At 39.8% G+C, this 26,493-nt stretch overlaps 1 protein-coding gene across 9 annotated transcripts in view; it reads right to left on the bottom strand.

Moving 5' to 3' along the window:
- LOC137646998 (speedy protein 1-B-like) overlaps positions 1-26,493 on the bottom strand; it is a 920,935-nt gene that overhangs the window by 328,652 nt on the left and 565,790 nt on the right. For 5 of the 9 annotated variants that reach the window (XM_068380089.1, XM_068380097.1, XM_068380090.1 and 2 more), the window contains one exon: positions 15,011-15,064. The exons of the other annotated variants lie outside the window; for them this stretch is intronic. In XM_068380089.1, coding sequence (XP_068236190.1) covers positions 15,011-15,064 — 54 coding nt within the window. The remainder of the gene's footprint in view (positions 1-15,010; positions 15,065-26,493) is intronic. 9 annotated transcript variants of the gene reach the window in all.

The raw sequence follows: 26,493 nt of genomic DNA, 5'->3' as shown, positions 1-26,493 counted from the left end.
CATGGGGCTGGAGGTAGACGAGGCAGTCGTGAATGACCTTGTCGAGGAGCATCAGGAAGAACTCATGAATCAGGAATTGATCGAGCTCCAGGAAATGCAATCTTCGGAGGTGTTGCAGGACCTCAGTAGCGAGGAGGAGGTAGAAGACGAGGGCTGCCTTTCTACGGCAGAACTCAGACATGTTAGCAAAGTGGCAGGAGTTTTCTAATTTTATGGAAAAGAGGTACCCGGACAAGTTGGCGAGTGGTCGTGCGTAAGCCTATTGTGACGACACTTGCGTGCGTCATTTCCACAACATTTTGAAGGGGAGACAAAAGCAAACATCCCTAGATAGGTTCCTTTTAAAAAGGCCGTCAAAAAGTGAAGGTGAAAGCGAGGTAAAAAGAGCCAAGCTGGAAGAAGAAAAGTAAAAAAATGAAAATGAAAACAAAATTAGAATAAAGTTTAGTGTAAGATTAACATTTCATTTTTAAATATTTGTACAGTAAGCTAATTTCATTGAAGTTAAATTTAAGGTTAAGGTTATATTACGTAGTGTTACAAAAGTGTTGCGTACCGAACGTGTTGCCGTCAAGTCTCTCCTCCCCATCCTCTCTCCCTCCTCCTCGTCCGCACACACAGCCGTTAGCCGCTACCGCCTGTCTCGAAGGTAAGAATTTCATAATATTGTTACATTTCATTGAGCATTATAACCAGTTCATAGGTATTTGTTATTTTGTGAGCGTAAAATGTTAATTAGAACAATTAAAAACATGTTTTTCCACTGTAATATACTGTTTTCAGGGTTTTTCTCCGAGGGTGGGAACGGATTAATTTGTTTTTATTTTATATGGGGAAAATTCATCTGATATACGAGCAAATTCACACGAGCTTGGTCCCGGAAGTCATTAAACTACTATTTCAAGGTATTACTGTATTTATTTGGGCATTTAGAGACAGGTTACAGTCAAGAAATACACCTAGATCTCGAACTATACTAGATAGTCATTATTTATGTTCCTTTGAATATCACCCAAGTTTCTCATGCTGTTTTTCTTACCCACCACCAAGAATTCTGTTTTGTTCTCATTTAATTTTAGTTTTTTTTAAATGTCATCCATTCTCTAACACTATCAAGGATACGGTTTAGAGTTTCAGTAGTGTCCTCTATATAATTTATGGAAAACTAAAATTGTGTGTCATCCGCAAATAGTTTGAACTTCACGCCATGCCTTTGTAGTATTTTTGATAGACCAATAGTATAGATTCAGAATGAGATTGGGCCAAGTACACTCCCCTGGGGTACCCTTCTGTTTAAGGATTCATATGATGAATAAGAGTTTCCAATTTGTACACAGTACTGTAATGTCTACCAACTAAGTAGTCTTTTAGGTATTGGAAGGCTTGATCTTCAACTCCGATGGACCGTAGATCATTTAGTAGCAGTTCATGCACAACTGTATCAAAAGCAGCACTGAGATTGAGCAGTATTAAAATACCACATTTATTTTCATCCATCATTTCCAGTATATCATTTACAACAGAGCAGTTTGCTGTCTCCGTGGAGTATAGTTTTCTGTAAACAGATTGGTTGTCAGGCAAAGCTTCTATTACTTCTAAGTGGCTGACTAGTTGTTCAAGAATTAAATATTCAAGCACTTTTGAAACAAAGGATGGATTTTAAATAAGTCTATATGAGCTTAATTACTGGTAGTCCAGTGCATTTTTCAGAACTGGTGTGACTATAGCAATTTTCTCAGGTTTAGGAAACTTACATTCATCAATGCTTGCATTTGCTATTCTCATTATTATTTCGGCCAGACTAGAAAAGTTTCTCTCACCAATTACTTCAGATATCGCGATAGGATCGATCGCACAGTTTGTTTTCTTTGCTCTCTTGATAAGTCTGGTGATGTCATCTTGTGTTATGTTGTTAAATCGTATTAAGTTTGCCTGTGCCTGGTGTATCATTAACTTGATTTTGAGTATTTACAAATGACTTGGTTATATTTTCAATTCTGTTTCTAAAGAATACTAGAAAATTATTTGCTAGTTCCTGGTCACTGTATCCATCAGGTAGCTTCTTTTCTTTTACATTTCCCATTATACCATTCAGGAGATGATATAACTTATTTATGTCTGTTGCTGCTAAGAGGATCTTTCTCTTATAGTACTCACTTTTTTTTCCTTCTTAGTAGGTAGTTATATTGACACGCAGCAGTTTTGTATTATACCCCCTTCAGTTTTTAACCTATTCCATTTCCTTTCTTTACATCTTTTCTCCCTCTTTTTAACCTAAGTCTCTCCATCAAACCAAGAAGATTGGTCTTTTAAAGTTACAGTCTTTTCAATCGGTGGGCACATGGTATTATAGTCACTTTTACTCACTTTATTATAAGTGGTTGTAAGACAGTTAACACACTTAGCTCCTAACAGACGTTGGTCATCATGATCACATGAAATGTTGATAGCATCATTTATTTTCTTTGTAACTTCTTCAATAAATACGAGAAAAATTTGAATCATGTCTAAAGTTTATTTTCTTTAATAATGCATGTTTCTGTAGAGGTAGACTTAACGTAATATGTTTGTGTACTGGGGAGATAGTACATTTATCTTCAACTTTTATATTAGATACAATATTAGTCATGTCATCACATAAAACTACAGTAAGTCTAACGTATGCCCACTTAAAGTAGTTGTACAGTCGACATTATTCACTACTCGATATGATTCTAAAAACACACTAAATGCCAAAGTGTCAGGATTTGATGCGTCATCCATCCAAAAATTGAAGTCTCCACAGATAACTAATTCGTTTTTCTCCATGATAATCATCTCAATGAGAGCACCGAATTCTTCAAAAAAGATACTAGAGTTTGTTCTACGAGGTTTGTAGATTGTTACAAAGGATATTTTTCCGTTTTTTTTTTTTTTTTTTTGCGTAAAGTTTATTTCTATATATTCACGGCTTGTTACACTAGTTCTTTTCAACATTTTGAGATTTGAGTAACTTTTATGATTAAAGAGTTCCACACTCCCACCAGACCTACCTTCTCTCGGTATGTGAAAGAAGGCGTGTTTGGGGGGCGTCATTTCAGTGATATTTGCCTTGTCCAAGTTATTTAACCATGTTGCAGATAATCCTAGCATATCCAAATATTTCTCCTTTATCAATTCTCGAATTTGAATAGTCTTATTACCTACAGATTGTATATTTATATAGCTATAGTTTATGACATCCCTAGTAACAATAATCAGTATTTTCTGCTAGTCTTTTCAATTCCAAGTCATAGGCTTTGCAGTCCCTAGAATTTACTATGTGGTCACTTGGTTTGTTTAACTTCGTGCAGTTTATACACTTTGACACTTGCGAATTACAACTCCTTGTGGAATGTTTTCCTGAACATTTCCCGCAGACTTTATCATCATTCTTAGACTTACAATCCTTTTCAAGATGTCCATACCTCTGACAGTGGTAGCAGGTGATCATGTGGTACCTATTACGTATGTTATAAATACCCCATTGTGACGAAACTTTGTCCCCATTATCATGAATAGCCCTCCGAACTTAAGGATCACATTTCAGCCAAAAGTGGGTGGTCCCCGCTGAGGCAGTTTTCTTCTGGACTACACTTATCTTTTCTATTTTTTTGGATTTGGTCCAGGCAGCGATTTCTTTGAATCAAAGCATTTACTACATCATCTTCATTATTGTACACATTGCATATCATTATTTTTGGTTTTAGTTTTCCCAATTTTTCTCGTTTCAGTGTCAGCCACCAATGTCTAAATTTTGTTTGCCGAGTTTACAACAACATTTCCATTCGTAGTTAACCACGTGTTAAGTATAGGAATGTCTTTAAGTGCTTGTTCAACCTCGCGTTTTCTTTTAGTAATTTTAGTTTTAGTATTAGTCGATTTAATTATCAACAGATTTTTTCCTTAACTTTGTCAGCAAATGTCGAGGTCCCCGGTGTTGGGACTATCAATGTTTGAAGTGTTGCTTTAATTGATTTCATATTCATGGCAAGAATGTCAACTTTCTCAGTGAGGTCGGTAGTCTGGGTGGAATTTGCTGCGTCTGCGCTAAGGTCCGCAAGTTTGATTTCCAAGTCATCTATTTTTGCATCTTGTTCCTTCAGGGCAAGATCTCTCACGTTCACATCTTCCTTTAATTTTGATATTACTAACAGTTTTGTTTGGCTTCACGTATGCAGTGTGGGCATAACCAATCTAAGTTATTGTGTTCATTTTCAGTGATGCTTATCACTAGATGCACATATTTCTTATGGTAGAGTCTGTTACATTCACATCCTATCAAATTTTTCTGTTCTCCCTCCGTGTTTTTACATATGAGGCAGAAATAATTAGGAGCAGACATAGTGTACCGTTTCTTATCACTTAGGTTTCTCCATAAGACTAACTAATATCTTTTCAATGATATTCTAAGCGAGAAACAGCTAAAACATGACTCAGGGAGTGTTTAACGAAGCTCTGCACAACACGTCCACACACTAGCACACTGAAAACAATGAACAATACTAATATGAAATACTATATATAATACATGAAGATATTTTGGAAAAAATGATAACTGAGAAAAAAAGTACTAAAATAAGAAAAAACAAATCTCGTCGTGTGTCAACAACTTACATTACTGGTAAAACGTTTTGGTGATGTTGTGGGTGGGACTCGTGGGAGTCATAGGCGAAGAACCAAAGATGGTTGAAGTATGCTATGTATTATTTTGTGAGATTTTAACATGTATGCAACATAGAAATACATTAAAATAGACCTTATATAACCATGAATAAGAGCAGAATCACAAGTATTTCAGCTGGTGGGAGGTGAGATGTGAGGATCCGTACATCTCTATGCTGGGGGTGTTGGGGGGGGGGGGGGTTGAGTAGCTGTAATGCCTTAGGTAGGGAATGTTGCCATTAGCTAGTGTGTGGAGTGATTCTATATGGTATCATGAAAACATACTAAAATAGCTCTTACACATTCAGAAATACAGAAAGGAGATTTTAGAGTAAAATTTCTAAAGTTTGAACTGTACTCTTGTGTAGTATACAGGAGTTATACATGTAATTTTAACCTCCATATGGTTTATATTTGTAAATGATGTAACTGGATGTCATCATCTGTATCACCAGGTATGTTTTGATGCCAATCAATGTCATCATAATGAAGGGGTTAATATGGTGTAAATAAACGTGGCAAGGAATTGGTGGAACTTCTGGAGTTCAAACTTTATGTAAACTTTTCTGATGAACAGGCTGACATCAGTCTCATTCTATAGTTTATACATGACTGGTCTATTTTAAGGTTGTTACTGATTTTAAACTATTTAATATTTTTTGTTCGTTACTTATACAGCAAATAGTTGAAGACCATTTCCTTATTTCCTTTCCTTACAGGTCTGCTTTCCCTGTTGGAAAGCCAGGATACTCAGGAAAATAAACAGTAAGAGGTTTCAGCTAGGTGAATCCTCCTGTGAGTGTGTGTGGAGGGAATACGAAGTTTGTTTGTGAGGGGTTGCTGCGTGTAATGTGTATTGTATTACGTTATTAGATTTAAAAGTAAGTATGACAAATATGGGACAGAGATATAAGAGAATGACTTAAGAGCTTTGAATTTTGCTCTGAATTAGGTTGTGAGCAAGCTATTGACAGAAGTTTGGTAACTGCCTGGACCTTGCTGGATAAGAATCTTCATTCATTATCGTGCTTTTTTCCCATTCGTATGGGATAACGCGGTTGCCTTCTTATGAAGGACTTTGCTTTGGCTTTGGGGGGGGGGGGGGGCGTAGTCCTGACAGGCTGCCCTGCCTGTCATCACGTAGATCCCAGTAGCGTATGTTTGTGTTATACCAGCCACCATTGCCCTTCCTCCCAGCAGCAAGGAGTCATAAACCTCCTAATTTATTCATTCTATTTTGTGAGATATTTTTCTATAATTTTTTCTTATTGCTTTATTTATTTTGGATGTATAATGTTATTGTTTATGTTTTTGTAATATACTTATTTACCAAGAGTTATCTGGAAATTATGTAATTGACTAAAAGAGAAAAATAAAGCGAGTTAGACTTAAAAGCACGTTTTGTTTGGATCCCTACAGTTTTCTTTCCTTGTAACATCTTCTGTCTTTGTTCGCTCCCATTGTTGCTGACTGAGTGGAGAGAATATATGGTGTACAGACCCGGGACATCACATTGGATACTGCAGCTGATTCCCATCTTTATTTAGTAAGGCAGCCGAATGAAGGAAGGAAAATTAAGGAAAAGCCGCGACGCCGCCTGTGGATGGGCCACCAGGTCTTCGTACATATTAAAAGAAATTTTGGATGATCGGGACGTGACCAAAGTGGAGTTACAAGACACCTGTTATTTTGTCTCGGCTACCCAGCGACATCCATTTGGAATGGTCTAGGGAAGGTACCGGGCATGAAAGTGATCTTTCCTGGTCATTGAAATTTTTGCAGAGGGAAATAGGGCATCGAGAGCAGTCAGACACCTTTAAAGATATTCATGCAGAAAAGTCAGATGATCAATTTGTTGACTCAGAAAGGAGAGGTAAATTTAAAGGTAAATTTCAGAGTTCAGCATCAGCCCTTCAAACTTCTTCCAAAGTAGATGTAGGCCTATATAGGCCCTCAGTATATGTTCTGAAATAAAGGTCACAAAAGGGAAAATTGTAATACTATTTTGAAGCTCTCTCTGGCTGACCGAGAAGAATCTATTAGGTCTGCTAAGTTGTGCTTCAGATGTTTGAGAAAGGGTCATTTTCGAGGGGAAGCTCAGCAAAATGTGTGAAATGTAATAGAAGGCATAATGTTTTATGTTGCACCGGCAATAAATCTGATGCAGTTGAGAGTAGCTCTACTGGTCAAGACGTAGGCATGAATAGTTCTTCTGTTACTATTCCTACCTAAAAAGCCACTCATTATGAATCTAACCTAAAAAATAATATTTTGTCTAAAACATGTAGTGTGTTGCAGACATCAATGGTCAAGGTTTGGGATAAGAAGGCCATTTACCAAGCTATAGTACTCTTTGCTACTGGGTCAGACAGATCTTATGTTTCTTGTAAATTTGTGAAGAGAGTCCAACCTAGATGGGTTACTAATGAATGTGTATCAAATTCATCACTTGGGGGTGGTAAGCTTCCAAAGGTAATCAATGTATTGCATATGATTTACATTTGATTGATATTAAAGGGGAGAGTCATTCCTTATTTACATCTGAAATAACTGATGAGGCGGGATGTTGCAAAACAACCCCCACACCCTTGAATCACACTAAACAGACAATTGTCTCCTCAACACAAACTTTCCCCTTACGTTATCATAAACTGGACTCTTAAACAAAAAGGACATAAAAACAAAACATAAACTTAAAACTAGAAAGCTTAATACGAAACCATTCACAATCAAAATAATAACACTTGCAACTAATCAAAAACTTCACACTAAATATACAATAACCACCATTCAAATAATCAACAAAACCCCTAACAAAACTTAAAATCAACCGCACACCAACACCCAAATAAATATGTGTTCATATATATTTTATAGATACCAACACTGTCGCCACACACGAGTCAACTGTCTTTTGCAGCCCACTACCACAGCTTTGTGGTCAACAGTCCACTGGGTGGCAATTTGCCACAACTGCCTCGGTGATTGGGGTGGTAGTTATAATCATCATCATCATCAATCGAAAAAACAGCAATCAGAAGTTCATTCGGTCCAGGTCATCAACAAGTAAATAAATCTGAGCAGTCGTATCAAGTTCTGTTACAGGCCAGGTCGTCAACAATCACTTACACATAATAAAATATCTCTCCACAGGAGTAAGTCTTTCCAAGTAGGAATTACAGCCTGCAAAAAATGAAAAAAAGAAAAACACTTACGAACACTCCTAGCTAACTAAACTATCGCACTATAATCAAAGATAAATAATAAACTGCGTCTATCATTCACAATCACGACAAACAAATATAAACAAAACTGTAGTTACTGTCAAAATAATTAAACACTTCCACGCTGGTCGAATCAAATAAAGTAAATCCAGCATTCACACACACAACCGCCTCTGGCAGCAGTCAAATCAAAAAGCCATCCACCGAAGACATTCACCACTGTCGTAACCTGGCTAAAAACATGAACAAACAATCTCATTTATACCGTCTTTCTCACAACAAACAATCAATACACTAACTACCTTTCGCTCGCTGACACAATTTCTCTCTCTCTCTCTGTGTGGATTTGGCAAACAAAAAATAGAAATAAAACAAAAATTGTCCACATTCCTCTCCCCTTACTTTGCCAAATCCTTCTCACACAACACTTACATTACTTTTTTCATTACCCAGTCGCAGTCGGGAACAGGACCTCTACTCCGAGTAACTGGGCCTTCATGCACTCTCTCATTCACTTTTTCCTTATCACAATCATTCGCTACATTAACACTATTCCTATCTAAATTCCTATCATCTAATATATCATGTACTATCCCATCTACCTCACTATCATCTGGCCCTAAAATCTCACTTATTTCCATCAGCAATTCATCCATTTCATCAACACTATTTTCTACTTTAATAAAAGATTCATTCATACTAGTTATCATTCTCCTATCTCTCATTCTTGCATTCATCATACTTTCTTTTACATCATCTAAGGAAAAGCCACACACACTATAGGTATCAATCATACTCAGCCATGATTCATCTGTATTAACACATTTATCTTCCATGATCACTTTTACATTTACACCCTTGTCATGCCTATTCTGGTTCCTACCTATGCCTATAACTTTCCCTTGCACTTTATCCTCACTAAAAATTTTCAAACGCTTCTTTTTCCTATATTCAACTAAGACTAATTGCTTATTTTCCAGCCCTACCTTCTCATGCATACTAGGTTCATACTTACTAATTTCCAAACAATTATTCATCCCATTCTCACGAAAATTGATCCTATTCCTTCCACACACACAGGAGGACTCACCCAGCTGAACCCTCTTACACTCTAGTTTCCCAAACATCCTGGCTGACTTAATCCCTTCTTCCTACATACTCTAGCTACATGCCCATCTACACCATATTCTAGCATAATGACCCTCCTTACCACAATTACCATAAATCACATTCATACGATTACTACGACATCCACTCGTTATGTGCCAAGTCATACCACACCGATAACATTTTACCCCTTTCTCTTTCTTGCACTTGCTAATTCTATGCCCTACCTCACCATATCCAAAACAAGCACCTAGAGCCCATCTACATTCATTCTTCTTATGCCCTACTTTCCCACACCTATAACACTTTTCATCACGGACATGACTATCTGACATACCTCACTGCGCACTAGCACTCCTATCCCTCCAAATCTGATTCCCTTGCCTAAACCCATCATTTGTCCTTACAGGTACTCCCACATTACTCGTCCTAACACTCCTATCTACTACGCTATCAGCTACCCTCATCAATCCTCTCATAACAGCATCTCTAAAACTAACAAATTCTGGCACACTTTCCTCTATTCCAGTTCGTACACTCACAGATTTGCTTTCTTTCAGACACCTATCCAACTTATAATACTCAACTATCTCTAGTATTTCATCCTATGTCAATCTCTCTTGCGTCCACCTCATTTTCTCCTTCCGTTTCAAATTAATAAATTCACACACATTCTCAGGTACTGTTGCCAAAAACTTCCTCATTAACTCCTTATTCTCATTTATACCTTCATCTCCGTACTTCTTCCTTGCTAACGTTTCTAACCGACATACATACATAGAAATAGCCTCACCCATATTCATTCGAGCTTCATCAAAATAATTTTTACGCCTATACTTAACACGCCCTTTCATACGTTTTACCTGCTCAATTATCCTACCTTTCACACTATCATATTCAACATCCCCTACACTCATTATCACACCACACATCATCAACAAATACCAAGTCAAATATTCTCCTAACTCCCTAGTCCAAACTCTCTTACTATCACCATACTTATCCTGACAATACCTCTCATACTCCCTAAAAAAAACCTACACATCCCTACTACTATGCTCATTGAATCTTTCACACCTTGGTACCTCTCTCATAAACACTGTCTTACAAACTTCAACTCCATTCTCCCTATCTTCACTGCCTACTCCCTTGTTGCCTTCTTCCTCATTTGAATATAATGAATCCACTTCAACACTTAAATTCCTATCCTTAACCATTCCCTTCTTACCCTTTTTCTTACTTACCACTTTCACCCATTCCAGATCATTCTCACTCTCATACTGACCTTTCATCTCTTCCCTCTTCTCATTACTTTTGCCTTTCCTTTCATCTTTCCTCTCACCTTTCTGTTCATCCTTACTATACCTAGTCCCTTTAACTTCACTATCACTATTACTATCACTATCACTTCCTTTCCCATTATCACTTACCTTAGCCTTCTCTTCCACTATCAACCCTTTACCCAAAGCTGAGGACACTCCTCCAACTGCACCTTCACCCATGTACATTTTCATCATTCCCATTACCTGCCCCATCATAGCTTCCATTAATTCCTCCTTCTCACGCATCCTTATCTCAACACCCTCTTCCACTCTCTCTTCAGTTCCCTTTAGCGCTTTCAGTTCCTTTCGCATCTCCTCATTCTCACTACTTAACCTCTTATTCTTATGCAGCAACTTCTCCTCACGCTCCTTACTCAGCCGCAATTCCTCCCTTAATACCTTTAGTTGTTTTTCCATTTTTCATCCACCTTACGCCTAATTTTAATTATAATTTCTAATCCTAATTCAGTCCTTTGTCCAACAGTCCAGCTTCAATCCTACCTCGGCTGTCCCTGTTCGGGCGCCAAAATAATGTGGCGAGATGTTGCAAAACAACCCCCACACCCTTGAATCACACTAAACAGACAATTGTCTCCTCAACACAAACTTTCCTCTTACGTTATCATAAACTGGACTCTTAACCCTGCATAGGTACGCTCCTCGGACACCCCTTTAAGGGTATACTCGGACGCGCGCGACCCCGACGCCAAAAAAAATTCTTGAAAAATCAGTTTTTGCAGTAACCTCCTTTTTTCTTTTGCCAAAAAAAAACCTTCAATGAATGCTTAAAACAACTGTAAAGATAAATACTACTCATCTGCAGAAAAACTATTTATTATAAATATTTTAAAAATTTAAGTAGAAAAAAAAGACCTTACATAAAAATTCATAAAAAAAAAGTTTATACATATATACACAAATCCTTTTAGGAACTGATTCTTGAATGTTTAGGACACATCTTGATGTATTTTGGATGAAGTCAGACCCATGGAGGTGAAGATCTGAAATGAGAAAAAAAGGGTAACTTTTTTTGGCCAAAAAAATTTGTCCAAATTTCATGAATTTTTTGGGGTACCCAAATGAAATAGGAAGTGGCTATTTTTTTTAGGGAATAAACATATGTTATCCTATAATAGAAATATGTAAAAAAATCTTCATTATTTTGTAAATTACATTTATATCAGGGGCCATATCTAAAGGTAATTTTTTGAGTACTTAGAAATTTCGTAAAAAAATACATATTTTTAATATATATGATATTTATGCAGGTAAAAATATACCAAAATATCACAAATTCTATAGGGAACAAGAATATATATAGATAGGCAACTTACGCTTCGGATATGTCCACAAAATGGCCGCCAACCACACTGACTCAGACTCCCTAATCTGCCACTTGAAATGTAGGAAGGGTATGTCAATTTCAAGGTGTTATTTACTAATCTAATTATTCTTGGATATGCATAAAAATTGTATGGTGGGTTGCTGGATAATTGTCGATTATTTTACGACTATAAAATTAAAATTCTGACCCAAAAAAATTTTTTGAAGGGAAATAAAATCGAAAAAAAAATGTAAAACAATATATTTTAGCTTAAAAAATTTGATGATATTCAATCAAAAAAGAAGTAAACAAAATTTTCCGACAAATAAACATCTAGAGGAATCATTACTCTGTGAAAGTTCCTTAGTACGTAGTAATTTTGAAAGAAATGGGAAAAAACGAAAAAGTGGCAATCGCAGGAAAATCGAACACATACCTATATATACGCCATATCTGGCTAAAAATAAAGATAGGCATGGGTAGCCAGATCATCTAGAAACACTTTCCAACACTATAAAAATATAAGTTTTGCGACACTACTTGCCAATTCCTTACGGTAACATGACTAAGCAAAAAAATGCAAAACAAATAAAAAGGGGCACTCGCGGAAAAATGGCTAACATTCTAATATACGGCATTTCAGAAAAAAAAAAAAAAATTCAGCCACGTGCTAGGCAAACCATCAAGGCACATTTTCCGACAAATAAACATCTAAATGAATCATTACTCTGTGATAGTTCCTTAGTACGTAGTAATTTTGAAAAAAATGGGAAAAAACGAAAAAATGGCAATCACAGGAAAATCGAACACATACCTATATATACGCCATATCTGGCTAAAAAAAAAGATAGGCATGGGTAGCCAGATCATCTAGAAACACTTTCCAACACTATAAAATTATAAGTTTTGCGACACTACATGCCAATTCCTTTCGGTAACATGACTAAGCAAAAATATGCAAAACAAATAAAAAGGGGCACTCGCGGAAAAATGGCCATTCTAATATACGGCATTTCAGAAAAAAAAAATTTCAGCCACGTGCTAGGCAAATCATCAAGGCACATTTTCCGACCAATAAACATATAAATGAATCATTACTCTGTGATAGTTCCTTAGTACGTAGTAATTTTGAAAGAAATGGGAAAAAACGAAAAAATGGCAATCACAGGAAAATCGAACACATACCTATATATACGCCATATCTGGTTAAAAAAATAGATAGGCATGGGTAGCCAGATCATCTAGAAACACTTTCCAACACTATAAAAATATAAGTTTTGCGACACTTCTTGCCAATTCCTTACGGTAACATGACTAAGTAAAAAAATGAAAAACAAATAAAAAGGGGCACTCGCAGAAAAATGGCCAACATTTTATTATACGCATTTCAGAAAAAAAAATTTCAGCCACGTGATAGGCAAACCATCAAGGCACATTTTCCGACAAATAAACATCTAAATGAATCATTACTCTGTGATAGTTCCTTAGTACGTAGTAATTTTGAAAGAAATGGGAAAAAACGAAAAAATGGCAATCACAGGAAAATCGAACACATACCTATATATACGCTATATCTGGCTAAAAAAAAATAGGCATGGGTAGCCAGATCATCTAGAAACACTTTCCAACACTATAAAAATATAAGTTTTGCGACACTACTTGCCAATTCCTTACGGTAACATGACTAAGCAAAAAAATGCAAAACAAATAAAAAGGGGCACTCGCGGAAAAATGCCCAACATTCTAATATACGGCATCTCAGATAAAAAAAAAAGACATGCACGTGTTAGCCCAACCATCAAGGCACACTTTCTAACACATAAACATGAAAAAAAATCAATAATATACGGCAATTCCTTACTACGTAGTAAATTTTTACAAATATTGAAAAAAAAAAACAAATTGGCAACCGCAGTTAAATACCCAATATACCAATAACTACGTCGTATCTGACAAAAACAAAGTCGCGCATGGGTAGCCAGATCATCTAGACACACTTTCCAACACTAAAAAAGCAAAAGTTTTACGACACTATTTGGCAATATCTTACGGAAAAATGACTTGGCAAAAAAATGAAAAAAAAAAATGAAAAAGGGGCACTCGCGGTAAAATGCCCAACATTCTAATATACGGCATCTCAGATAAAAAAAAAAGACATGCACGTGTTAGCCCAACCATCAAGGCACACTTTCTAACACATAAACATGAAAAAAAATCAATAATATACGGCAATTCCTTACTACGTAGTAAATTTTTACAAATATTGAAAAAAAACAGAAATTGGCAACCGCAGTTAAATACCCAATATACCAATAACTACGTCGTATCTGACAAAAACAAAGTCACGCATGGGTAGCCAGATCATCTAGACACACTTTCCAACACTAAAAAAGCAAAAGTTTTACGACACTATTTGGCAATATCTTACGGAAAAATGACTTGGCAAAAAAATGAAAAAAAATGAAAAAGGGGCACTCGCGGTAAAATGGTCCTCGTGGTGATGAACGACATTTTAACTAAAAAAAAAATCATGCACATGGTAGCCAAACAATCCACCAAGACTTTCCACAACTGATAACCTATACAAGTTGCACCATTCTACGACAATTTCATAATACGTAATAACTTTGATAATTATGCAAATTACCTTAGAAGGGTAAACTCGGTCGCGCTCGACCCCGACGCGTCTCAGAAATCGGGGAAGGAGTACAGCTACAGCAATGCACATCTGGACACTACTAGAGCGTGTAGGCGAGACACCTACTGCAGGTCGATCACCCACAAATTCAGTCACGGGGGTGAGTCACGTGAGAAAAACCTCTTTTTTTTTTGACGCTCTGGGTCGCGGACGACCCACCATACCGTTCCAGGGTTAAATAAAAAGGACATGAAACAAAACATAAACTTAAAACTAGAAAGCTTAATAGGAAACCATTCACAATCAAAATAATAATCACACTTACAACTAATCAAAAACTTCACACTAAATATACAATAACCACCATTCAAATAATCAACAAAACCCCTAACAAAACTTAAAATCAACTGCACAACAACACCCAAATAAATATGTGTTCATATATATTTTATAGACACCAACATTGTCGCCACACAAGAGCCAACTGTCCTTTCCAGCCCACTACCACAGTTTTGTGGTCAACAGTCCACTGGGTGGCAATTTGCCACAACTGCCTTGGTGATTGGGGTGGTAGTTATAATCATCATCATCATCATCATCAATCGAAAAAACAGCAATCAGAAATTCATTCGGACCAGGTCATCAACAAGTAAATAAATCTGAGTAGTTGTATCAAGCTCTGTTACAGGCCAAGCCGTCAACAATCACTTACCCATAATAAAATATCTCTCCACAGGAGTAAGTCTTTCCAAGGAGGAATTACGGCCTGCAAAAAATGAAAAAAAGAAAAACACTTACAAACACTCCTAGCTAACTAAACTATCGCACTATAATCAAAGATAAATAATAAACTGTTTCTATCCTTCACAATCACGACAAGCAAATATAAACAAAACTGTAGTTACCGTCAAAATAATTAAACACTTCCACGCTAGTCGAATCAAATAAAGTAAATCCAGCATTCACACACAACTGCCTCTAGCAGCAGTCAAATAAAAAAGCCATTCACCCAAGACATTCACCACTGTCGTAACCTGGCTAAAAGCATAAACAATCAATCTCATTTATACCAACAGTCTTTTTCACAACAAAATCAATACACTAACCACCTCTCGCTCGCTGACACAATCTCTCTCTCTCTCTCTCTCTCTATCTGGATTTGGCAAACAAAAAATGAAAATAAAACAAAAATCCTCCACTTATATATGTGCACCTTTGTTCTGGCACAGTGTCCCTGCTGTAAATATTAAGCATTTTTCTTCTCTACAGTTGGCAGTTGATTATATGAATAGCATTTATGTCAATATTGACATTTTAGTAGGCTTAGATGCTTATTGAAATTACGTGTTACCTAGAAATTTTGTACAATATGAAAACTTAGTTGCCCAAGTCTTCATTTGGATGGATTTAATCTGGTTCTTGTAATGAATCTTTTGAAAAGGAAAATGTAAATTCTCAACTATTGTGTATCAATAATGTTTCTGAAACAGTTTTGAATAACTTTTGGGAATTAGAATCTGTGGGTATTTGTACTAATAAGGCTGTTTCTAATGATAGTGCATAAAGTTTTAAAATGAGTAAATTTTCTGAAACTGTAAAATTTAATGATGATAGATATGAGGTAACTTTACCTTGGAAAATTGATGTTGCTCAACAAATGTTGCAAAACAATGAAAAACTGGCCTAGAAAAGGTTGAATAATTTTAATATAAAACTTGATAAAAACCCTGATCTAAGGAGAAGATATGATGAGGTTTTTATAGAGTATGAGAAAGATTGTATTATTGAGGAAGTTCCTGTCTCTGGAGTGGTTAAATCTTATCCCGTATGTTATTTACCTCACTGACTTGTTGTGCGTGAAGGTAGCAGTTCTACCAAGGTTAGGCCTGTGTTTATTTCCCAAAATGTGGACCTTCTCTGAATGCTGATCTTGTTGGAGTATTGCTAAGATTTAAAAGATGGAAGGTAGCCTTGACAGCTGATATTACTAAGTCTTTCCTGCAGATCAAGGTTCGGAGAGAGGAGCAAGATTTACATAGATTCTTATGGAACTGTGATGGTACTGTACATACTGTATTATGAGATTTGGTCGTGTTCCCTTTGGTAATAAGAACAGCCCATATTTATCAAATGCTACTATTAAACATCATTTAAAAAACTATTCGAAAGTTGTAAATGAATTCTATAATAACTTATATGTTGACGATTGGTTGTCAGGTACTGACAGTGATGCTCAAGCATATGACAAGTTCAATGAAGCAAGCAAAATTATGGCTGAAGCTGGTATGTCATTGTCTAAGTGGAATTCAAATAGTTAAAGTTTAAGGGAGAAATTTCATGAAATATTTGAGTTATCTGGGAGAGAGGAATATGTAAACATTCTTGGTATGCAATGGGTTTCTGAAGAAGATTGTTTTACCTTTAATAAATATATTATTGAATCTCAGTTTGAAGTGATATCTACTAAGAGGAATGTTCTAAGTGTCATAGCCAGATGCTTTGACCCTCTTGGCTTAATCAGTCCATTTCTTATGGTTGCTAGAATTCTTTCTCAGGATATATGGAGACTCGGGCTTAACTGGGATGAAGTATTGCCTAAAGAGTTGAATTTTATATTTCTAAATTAGTTGAAGGGATTTAAGGAACTATACTCTATGAAGATTCAGCAAAGTTATTTTCTTATCCTACAATGGAAGAGCATAAAGGGATTACAGCTTCATTTCTTTGGGGCATGCATCTGAAAGAGGCTTTGGGACCTGTGTGTATATAAGAGTTCCATTGGGAGATGATCTGTTTCAGGTTTCGGTCGTTTTGAGTAGAGGTAAAGTAGCCCCTATCAAGAAAGTTTCATTGCCTCGTTTAGAGTTGTTAGGTGCATTACTTTGTGCGTGTATATTAGTATTTGTCAGATCTGCAGTCAACCTGTAGCTCCTCTTCCTGAATTAAGAGTCAAATCTGCTCCTCCCTTTACTGTAACTGGGTTGGATTATGCCATCCATTTCTTTTGTGCCGACATGCCCACGAAGAAGTAGTATATTTTACTCTTTACATGTGATGTACGTTCTGTACATTTAGAGCTTACCGATTCTCTATCTCTGGCAGATTGCCTTCTTGCCATATGTAGATTCACGTCACGGCGTGGTATTCCTTCAATATTTTATTCTGAGAATGCAAAAATGTTTGTTAGTGCTTCTCATGTCTTGCAGCAACATTATGGCCCACTGGCTCCTCTGGAAGTTTATTGCGGCCGTGCTCCTTGATGGGAAGGGTGGTGGGAGCATTTGATAAGATCAGAAAACCAGCTTTGAAGAAAACTTTAGGTATAAAATGCCTTTCTAGGTGTGAATTAGAAACTACGTTGCATGAAGTCGAAGCATGTACAGTATTAACTCTAGACCTTCAACCTTTGTGGGTGAAGAACCTGAAATTTCTAATCCTTTGACTCCTTCACGTTTTCTTATTAGTCCTACTGCTGGTTTTCAACCAGATAATAGTGAAGAATATTTTTCTTGTGTATCTTCCAGAAATTTATGTATACGAGGATCCAACCGCCAAAGGAGGTTAGATAAGTTTTGGGAGAAAGGGAGTTCAGAGTATATAAGAAATTTTCCCAGTAACAATTTAAGCTTTTGTGTCTAAATGTAATTAAAAAAAAAAAAGGTTCTATGGTGCTGGTTAGTGAGGATAATGTTCCTTGGTTGTCATGGCCACTTGGGGTTATTGTAAAGGTGTGTTCTGGTAAAGATGGTCTCATAAGATGTACCGTATTTAAGTTAAAACTTCTAAGGATGTTATCAATCGACCAATACACAAATTACACAATCTTGAGATTTCGTTTAGTATCTGATTATGATGTGTTTTGTAGTGATACTCATGATGATTCTTTGTCTGTACCTGTTTCTGAAAATTCTGCTGAGGATGCTGTTAAAGGTGAATTAAGTACTGCACAACCTGTTGTTGAACCTGTATTGTCATATACAAGTAGGGGTCATGCTGTAAAGGCACAAGTGAAATTAAATTTGTAATACTGTACCTTATATGCATTTAACATTTATATAGAGAGGAGTCTTGGTAAATACTCCAATGGTGGGGAGGATGTTGGATATGAATAAACCTAATTCAATAATTTTATTTTGCGAGATATTTTTCTATAATTTTTCCTTTTTGATCTATTTAATTTGGATGTATAATGTCATTTTGTTTTTGTAACTGATACTCATTTACCAAGAGCTATCTGGAAATCATGTAACTGACTTAATGAGGAAAATAAAGTGGAGTTGGACTGAGAGGCACGTTTTCTTAGGATCCCTGCAGTTTTCTTTCCTTGTAAAATCTTCAGTCTTTGTTCGCTCCCATTGTTGCTGTCTGAGTGGAGCGAATAGACCTAATATGCATGGACTCCCCTGGTGTCATAGCAAGGTTGTCCTGGGATATCTGATCATGTTATGGATTGAAAAGTGACAGTTATTATGATTTGAGGTTCAGAAAAAATGTGCTTGTACCTGGCAAGACCAAAAAAAAAAAAAAAAAAAAAAAAAAAAAAAAATATGTTATTTTCATTAGTAAAATAAATTTTTGAATATACTTACCCGGTGATCATGTAGCTGCAGCTCTGCTGCCCGACAGAAAAAACCTACGGGCGGAATACGCCAGCGATCGCTATACAGGTGGGGGTGTACATCAACAGCGCCATCTGTCGAGTAGGTACTCAAGTACTTCTTGTCAACACAGAACTAATTTTCTCCTCGGTCCACTGGGTCTCTATTGGGGAGGAAGGGTGGGTCCTTTAATTCATGATCACCGGGTAAGTATATTCAAAAATTTATTTTACTAATGAAAATAACATTTTTCAATATTAATCTTACCCGTTGATCATGTAGCTGATTCACACCCAGGGGGGTGGGTGGAGACCAGCATACATGTTAACATTAGAAGCTAAGTATTCCGTATTTCATTTTAGCAGTTATTCAAAATAACAAACATAAAATTAATAAGTACCTGGTAAGGAAGTCGACTTGAACAATTACTCTGCCTTTTTAAGTATGTCTTCCTTACTGAGCCTCGCGATCCTCTTAGGATGCTGAGCGACTCCTAGGTGCTGAAGTATGAAGGGCTGCAACCCATACTAAAGGACCTCATCACAACCTCTAATCTAGGCGCTTCTCAAGAAAAGAATTTGACCACCCGCCAAATCAACCAGGATGCGAAAGGCTTCTTAGCCTTCCGTACAACCCAAAAACAACAATAAAAACATTTCAAGAGAAAGATTAAAAAAGGTTATGGGATTATGGGAATGTAGTGGTTGAGCCCTCACCTACTACTGCACTCGCTGCTACGAATGGTCCCAGGGTGTAGCAGTTCTCGTAAAGAGACTGGACATCTTTAAGGTAAAATGATGCGAACACTGACTTGCTTCTCCAATAGGTTGCATCCATTACACTCTGCAGAGATCTGTTTTGTTTGAAGGCCACTGAAGTTGCGACAGCTCTAACTTCATGTGTCCTTACCTTCAGCAAAGCATGGTCTTCCTCATTCAGAAGAGAATGAGCTTCTCTAATCAAAAGTCTGATGTAATAAGACACTGCGTTCTTCGACATCGGTAAAGAAGGTTTCTTAATAGAGCACCATAAAGCTTCTGATTGTCCTCGTAAATGCTTCGTACGTCTTAAATAGTACTTAAGAGCTCTTACTGGGCATAGGACTCTCTCTTGTTCGTTTCCAACCAAACTGGACAGACTTGGAATCTCGAACGATTTGGGCCAAGGACGAGAAGGGAGTTCGTTTTTGGCTAAAAAACCAAGCTGTAAGGAACATGTAGCCGTTTCAGATGTAAATCCTATGTTCCTGCTGAAGGCGTGTATCTCACTGACTCTTTTAGCTGTTGCTAAGCAGACGAGGAAAAGAGTCTTCAAAGTGAGATCTTTAAAAGAGGCTGATTGAAGCGGTTCGAACCTTGCTGACATCAGGAACCTTAAAACCACGTCTAAGTTCCAACCTGGTGTGGTCAACCGACGCTCCTTCGAGGTCTCAAAAGACTTAAGGAGGTCCTGTAGATCTTTGTTGTTGGAAAGATCTAAGCCTCTGTGGCGGAAGACTGCTGCCAACATGCTTCTGTAACCTTTGATCGTAGGAGCTGAAAGGGATCTTACCTTCCTTAGGTGTAAAAGGAAGTCAGCTATCTGAGTTACAGAGGTACTGGTTGAGGATACTGAATTCGCCTTGCACCAGCTTCGGAAGACTTCCCATTTTGACTGGTAGACCTTGAGAGTGGATGTCCTCCTTGCTCTGGCAATCGCTCTGGCTGCCTCCTTCGAAAAGCCTCTAGCTCTTGAGAGTCTTTCGATAGTCTGAAGGCAGTCAGACGAAGAGCGTGGAGGCTTGGGTGTACCTTCTTTACATGCGGCTGACGCAGAAGGTCCACTCTTAGAGGAAGAGTCCTGGGAACGTCTACTAGCCATTGCAGTACCTCGGTGAACCATTCTCTCGCGGGCCAGAGGGGAGCAACCAACGTCAACCTTGTCCCTTCGTGAGAGGCGAACTTCTGCAGTACCTTGTTGACAATCTTGAACGGGGGGAACGCATAAAGGTCTAGATGGGACCAATCCAGAAGAAAGGCATCTATGTGAACTGCTGCTGGGTCCGGAATCGGTGAGCAATAATTTGGGAGCCTCTTGGTCATCGAGGTAGCGAACAGATCTATGGTGGGCTGACCCCACAAGGCCCATAGTCTGTTGCAAACATTCTTGTGAAGGGTCCATTCTGTTGGGATGATCTGACCCTTCCGGCTGAGGCGGTCTGCCATGACATTCATGTCGCCTTGAATGAACCTCGTTATTAGAGATATGTTTCGATCTCTTGACCAGGTGAGGAGGTCCCTTGCGATCTCGAACAACGTCATCGAATGAGTCCCTCCTTGCTTGGAGATGTACGCCAAGGCTGTGGTGTTGTCGGAGTTCACCTCCACCACCTTGCCTAGAAGGAGGGACTTGAAGCTTCTCAAGGCCAGATGAACTGCCAGTAGCTCCTTGCAGTTGATGTGCAGTGCTCTTTGATCCGAATTCCATGTGCCCGAGCATTCCCGACCGTCCAGTGTCGCACCCCAGCCCGTGTCCGATGCGTCCGAGAAGAGAAGGTGGTCGGGGGTCTGAACAGCCAGTGGCAGACCTTCCCTGAGAAGAATGTTGTTCTTCCACCAAGTCAGTGCAGACTTCATCTTCTCGGAGATAGGAACTGAGACCGCTTCTAGCGTCATGTCCTTTCTCCAGTGAGCAGCTAGGTGATACTGAAGGGGTCGGAGGTGGAGTCTCCCTAACGCGATGAACTGGTCCAGAGATGAAAGCGTCCCTATCAGACTCATCCACTGTCTGACTGAACATCGGTTCTTCTTCAGCATGCTCTGGATGCATTCTTGGGCTTGACTGATTCTGGGGGCCGACGGAAAAGCCCGAAAAGCTTGACTCTGAATCTCCATACCTAGATATACTATAGTTTGGGATGGGACGAGTTGGGACTTTTCCATATTGACCAGGAGACCCAATTCCTTGGTCAGATCCAGAGTCCATTTTAGATTCTCCAGACAGCGACGACTTGACGCAGCTCTTAAAAGCCAGTCGTCCAAATAGAGGGAGGCTCTGATGTCTGCTAAATGCAGGAATTTGGCAATATTCCTCATCAGTTTGGTAAACACTAGAGGTGCCGTGCTTAGGCCAAAGCACAGGGCTTGGAACTGGTATACCACCTTCCCAAAAACGAACCTTAGAAAAGGTTGGGAATCTGGGTGGATGGGGACGTGAAAGTACGCGTCCTTTAGGTCTAACGAGACCATCCAGTCTTCCTTCCTGACCGATGCTAGAACCGACTTTGTCGTCTCCATGGTGAACGTCTGCTTGGTGACAAAGACATTTAGAGCACTGACGTCTAGCACCGGTCTCCACCCTCCTGTCTTCTTCGCCACTAAGAAGAGACGGTTGTAGAAGCCCGGGGATTGATGGTCCCGGACTATGACTACCGCTCCCTTTTGTAGCAAGAGAGACACCTCTTGCTGTAAAGCTAGCCTCTTGTCCTCCTCTCTGTACCTGTGAGAGAGGTCGATGGGAGTTGTTGCTAGAGGGGGCTTGCGCAAGAATGGAATCCTGTACCCCTCTCTGAGTAACTTCACAGACTGTGCGTCTGCACCCCTGTTCTCCCAGGCCTGCCAGTAGTTCTTGAGCCTGGCTCCCACTGCTGTCTGAAGAAGGTGGCAGTCAGACTCTGCCTCTGAGGACTTGGAACCCTTCTTCTTGTTGCCACGTTGACTATCGGCACGAGTACCTCCTCTGCTGGAGGTTCTGCCACGAAAGGGCGGAATGAACCTAGACGCTGGTGTGTCCATCCTAGGTCTAGGCACGGAAGGTAAAGCTGTGACTACGTGCGGATGACGCCACCAGGTCATGAGTGTCTTTCTGGATCAACGAGGCGGCAATCCCCTTGATCAACTCTTCAGGAAAGAGACACTTCGATAGCGGAGCAAACATCAGTTCTGACTTCTGACATGGGGTGACTCCCGCCGACAAGGAGGAGCAAAGGTGATCCCGCTTCTTGAGAACTCCAGACACGAAAGAAGCCGCAAGCTCGCCAGACCCATCCCGTATGGCTTTGTCCATGCAGGACATGATGAGCATGGCAGAATCCTTATCCAAAGGGGAGGTCTTCCTGCTCAACGCTCCCAAACACCAGTCCAGGAAGTTAAAGATCTCGAACGCACGGAAAACTCCCTTCAAAAGATGGTCCATGTCCGAAGAAGTCCAGCAAATCTTGGAGCGTCTCATAGCCAGTCTGCGGGGAGAGTCTACCAGACTTGAGAAGTCGCCCTGGGCAGAGGCAGGAACTCCCAAGCCGAGAACCTCTCCCGTGGCATACCAGACGCTAGATCTGGAAGCAAGCTTGGCCGGGGGAAACATGAAGGATGTCTTCCCAAGTTGCTTCTTGGCCTGCAACCACTCTCCCAGTACCCTTAAAGCTCTCTTGGACGAGCGAGCGAGTACGAGCTTCGTAAAGGCAGGAGCTGCTGACTGCATGCCTAAAGCGAACTCAGAGGGAGGTGAGCGTGGAGCTGCAGACACAAACTGGTCCGGATACAACTCCTTAAACAGGGCAAGGACTTTCCTAAAGTTTAAGGAGGGAGGCGTAGTCTTGGGTTCATCTATGTCGGAGTGTTGGTCGTCCAAATGCGCAGCTTCGTCGTCATCAGAGATTCCTTCATCCGAATGCTGAGGAGGAAGCGGCAAAGGAGGCGATAAAAGCTGAACGGCTGAATCCGGCAGCACGGGTGCATGCGTAGCTGCACTGGATCCAACGTCATGCCGCTGTTGGTCAGTCTGAGAGCTGGCAACAACCAAAGCGGAGTGGTGGTGCGTGGTGGGGACCACCGTGGGTTGCGGAGACTGACGCACCGCGTCAAAACACGGCAGCTTGACTCCACCTTCCTGCTGATGCGGTAGCTCACGCACGTCAACGGAGGGTGCCGCACGTCGGCTAACGTCAACATGCGTCTGGCAGGGTCGACTGCGCATAGGTGGTGGAGCTCTCACAGCCGGAGTGTGGGAGCAGGCAGCCGCAGTGTCAGCTGGGCGCACAACCGTGGCAGGTTGAAGGCTAACGGGTGCAGCGTCAACCTTCTCAGCACGATACTCCTGCATGAAGGAAGCTAGCTGAGTCTGCATAGACTGCAGCAAAGACCACTTAGGGTCTACAGCGGCTGGTGCGGCAACAGACGGAGTGATTGCCTGCTGCGGAACCACTCTACCTCTCTTGGGAGGTGTGCAGTCTTCGGAGGACTGCGGCGAGTCCGAACTGACCCAGTGGCTACACCTGGGCCGTTGGACTCGCTCGGAAGGGACCTTGCGCTTGAGAGGTCGTGAGACCTTGGTCCAGCGTTTCTGTCGAGAAACATCTTCCGCAGACGAGGAATGAATGGGCTCACTCGTCTGTTTGTGGGTGGGACGATCTCGGCAAGATACGTCCTCAACCACGGAGGGAACGTCTGTCCGCTGATCAAGGCCTGTCGAACCCTTTGGTCGTACGACATTGCTTCTCCCCTGGGCTTGGGAGCTTGCAAGAGGTCCCGGACTGGAAGGACGACAGGCACGAACAGACGCACCCTCATGCGTAACACTGACACTTTTCACTGCACTGACACTCACTTCACTTCCCACTGCACTTTTACCTTTCAACTCCCTGACGTCAGCCATGAGTTGATTGCGGTCATTCGCTAATGACTCAACTCTCTCACCAAGAGCCTGAATGGCACGCATCATATCGAAGGTTGATGAGAGCTAATAGGAGGGTCGGGTGTAACCACTACAGGGGAAGGATTAGGTTGTGGGGCATGGGGAGAGGAAAAATCAATAGAGCGAGACGAACTCCTCCTGATCCTATCCTTCTCTAGCCTACGTGCATACTTAAGGAATTCTTGAAAATCGAATTCCGAAAGCCCAGCGCATTCCTCACATCGATCTTCCAATTGACAGGCTTTACCCCTACAATTGGAACAAACGGTGTGCGGATCGATAGAGGCCTTCGGAAGACGCCTAGAACAGTCCCTAGCGCTACACTTCCTGTACTTGGGGACTTGAGTAGGGTCAGACATCTTGAATTAGTCAAAGGGGGGAAATTCAAAATCTATCCAAGTCGTCAACAAATAATCCAAAATCTAATCAATGAAAGTGAGAAAGTATTGAGGATAACTTCTGCACAGCGAAAGCTAATAACTAGAGAGAATACTTCACCAAATAACGTGAAAATCAACTCCAGAAAACAACAGCGTATCAAGTAGGTCTTGCCGGTGGCACGACAGAGAGAAAATTGGTTCTGTGTTGACAAGAAGTACTTGAGTACCTACTCGACAGATGGCGCTGTTGATGTACACCCCCACCTGTATAGCGATCGCTGGCGTATTCCGCCCGTAGGTTTTTTCTGTCGGGCAGCAGAGCTGCAGCTACATGATCAACGGGTAAGATTAATATTGAAAAAGGCAGCATATTGGATGGGTGCACTGGCAAATAGGATTATAGCATCTTCAATGGCTGTTCAATAATGAAATAACCACTTCCAAGTGCCCCTACCCAGGAAGCTCCATGTACAAGGTGACCTTGATCCAGCCATACATAACTGCAGCAATGGCACAAAAGTGGTAGGCTACATCATGCGAACATGAGAAATGAGGCAGACGCCCTTTGCAGCTCTGCATGAGACCAGGGGAGAGTGCTGGCATGTGGTAACTTTCTATCTCATTTCCATGCCACTTAAATTGCTTAATGCATAAATGAATAATGCAATGGACTATGCCAATGAAAAGTTTTCCTCACTTATCCAGTCATCATGAGATTTCAAGCTATTATCTCCTTATCATGCATATAATTTTAGTGATTCTGTGACCAACAGCACAACAAATACTGTTATGACTTTTGTCCTTGTTTTTTTTTTTTTTGTACATCAACTCACCCAACCTCTCTGGGACTTTCCTCCTCCTCAAGCATCAAAACATCACCTCTCTTGGTATTTCATCATAAGCCTTCTCTAGAACTACAAAAGCACAGAAGAGCTCCCAGTTTCCCTCAAGCGTCTTTTCCTGTAGCTGCCTTATAATAAAGATGGCATACACAGTCCCTTTCTTCCTCATGAATCCATACTGCTGTTTTCCAATTTTTACAATCTTTCATCTAGTATTCTCTCAAAAATCATATTCCATGATATCTTTCTGCTTCAATATAGACACCATTAGAATCTCCTCCCAGTCTTTAGTCATTATTTCCTCAAGTGAATTACAGTTAGTTTCCCAGAAAAGCATTTACCCAACATGTTTATGGAGAAGAACTTCCCTTCCATGTAGCACTAACACTTTCTCCTCTTTTCCTCTTCACCACAATCAACTCGAGCCATCCACTCTTCTTACTAAAGGCTCAATCTTCATTTATTCTATCGATCAGCTTTGCGTAAAACTGACCTATAATAGGAACACCCTTGGGTGGGTAACCAATCAAGGCTATATCCACTTATTCAATCACTGCTACATCCATTTATTCGTATGAGAAAAATGGATTTGCTGTCCTAACATAGTTTTGTGAGTGGTGTTGGGATTCATTGCTATTCATGAAGTGTATGGGACACTTTATTCATAATTAAGTGGTGAAAATAATTGTAGCATATACTGTATAT

The sequence above is a fragment of the Palaemon carinicauda genome, chromosome 9 (assembly GCF_036898095.1).
Source record: "Palaemon carinicauda isolate YSFRI2023 chromosome 9, ASM3689809v2, whole genome shotgun sequence".
In the NCBI taxonomy this organism is placed as follows: Eukaryota; Metazoa; Arthropoda; class Malacostraca; order Decapoda; family Palaemonidae; genus Palaemon; species Palaemon carinicauda.
Note: the sequence above shows the minus strand (reverse complement) of the source record. Positions and strands in the feature narration are given on the sequence as shown.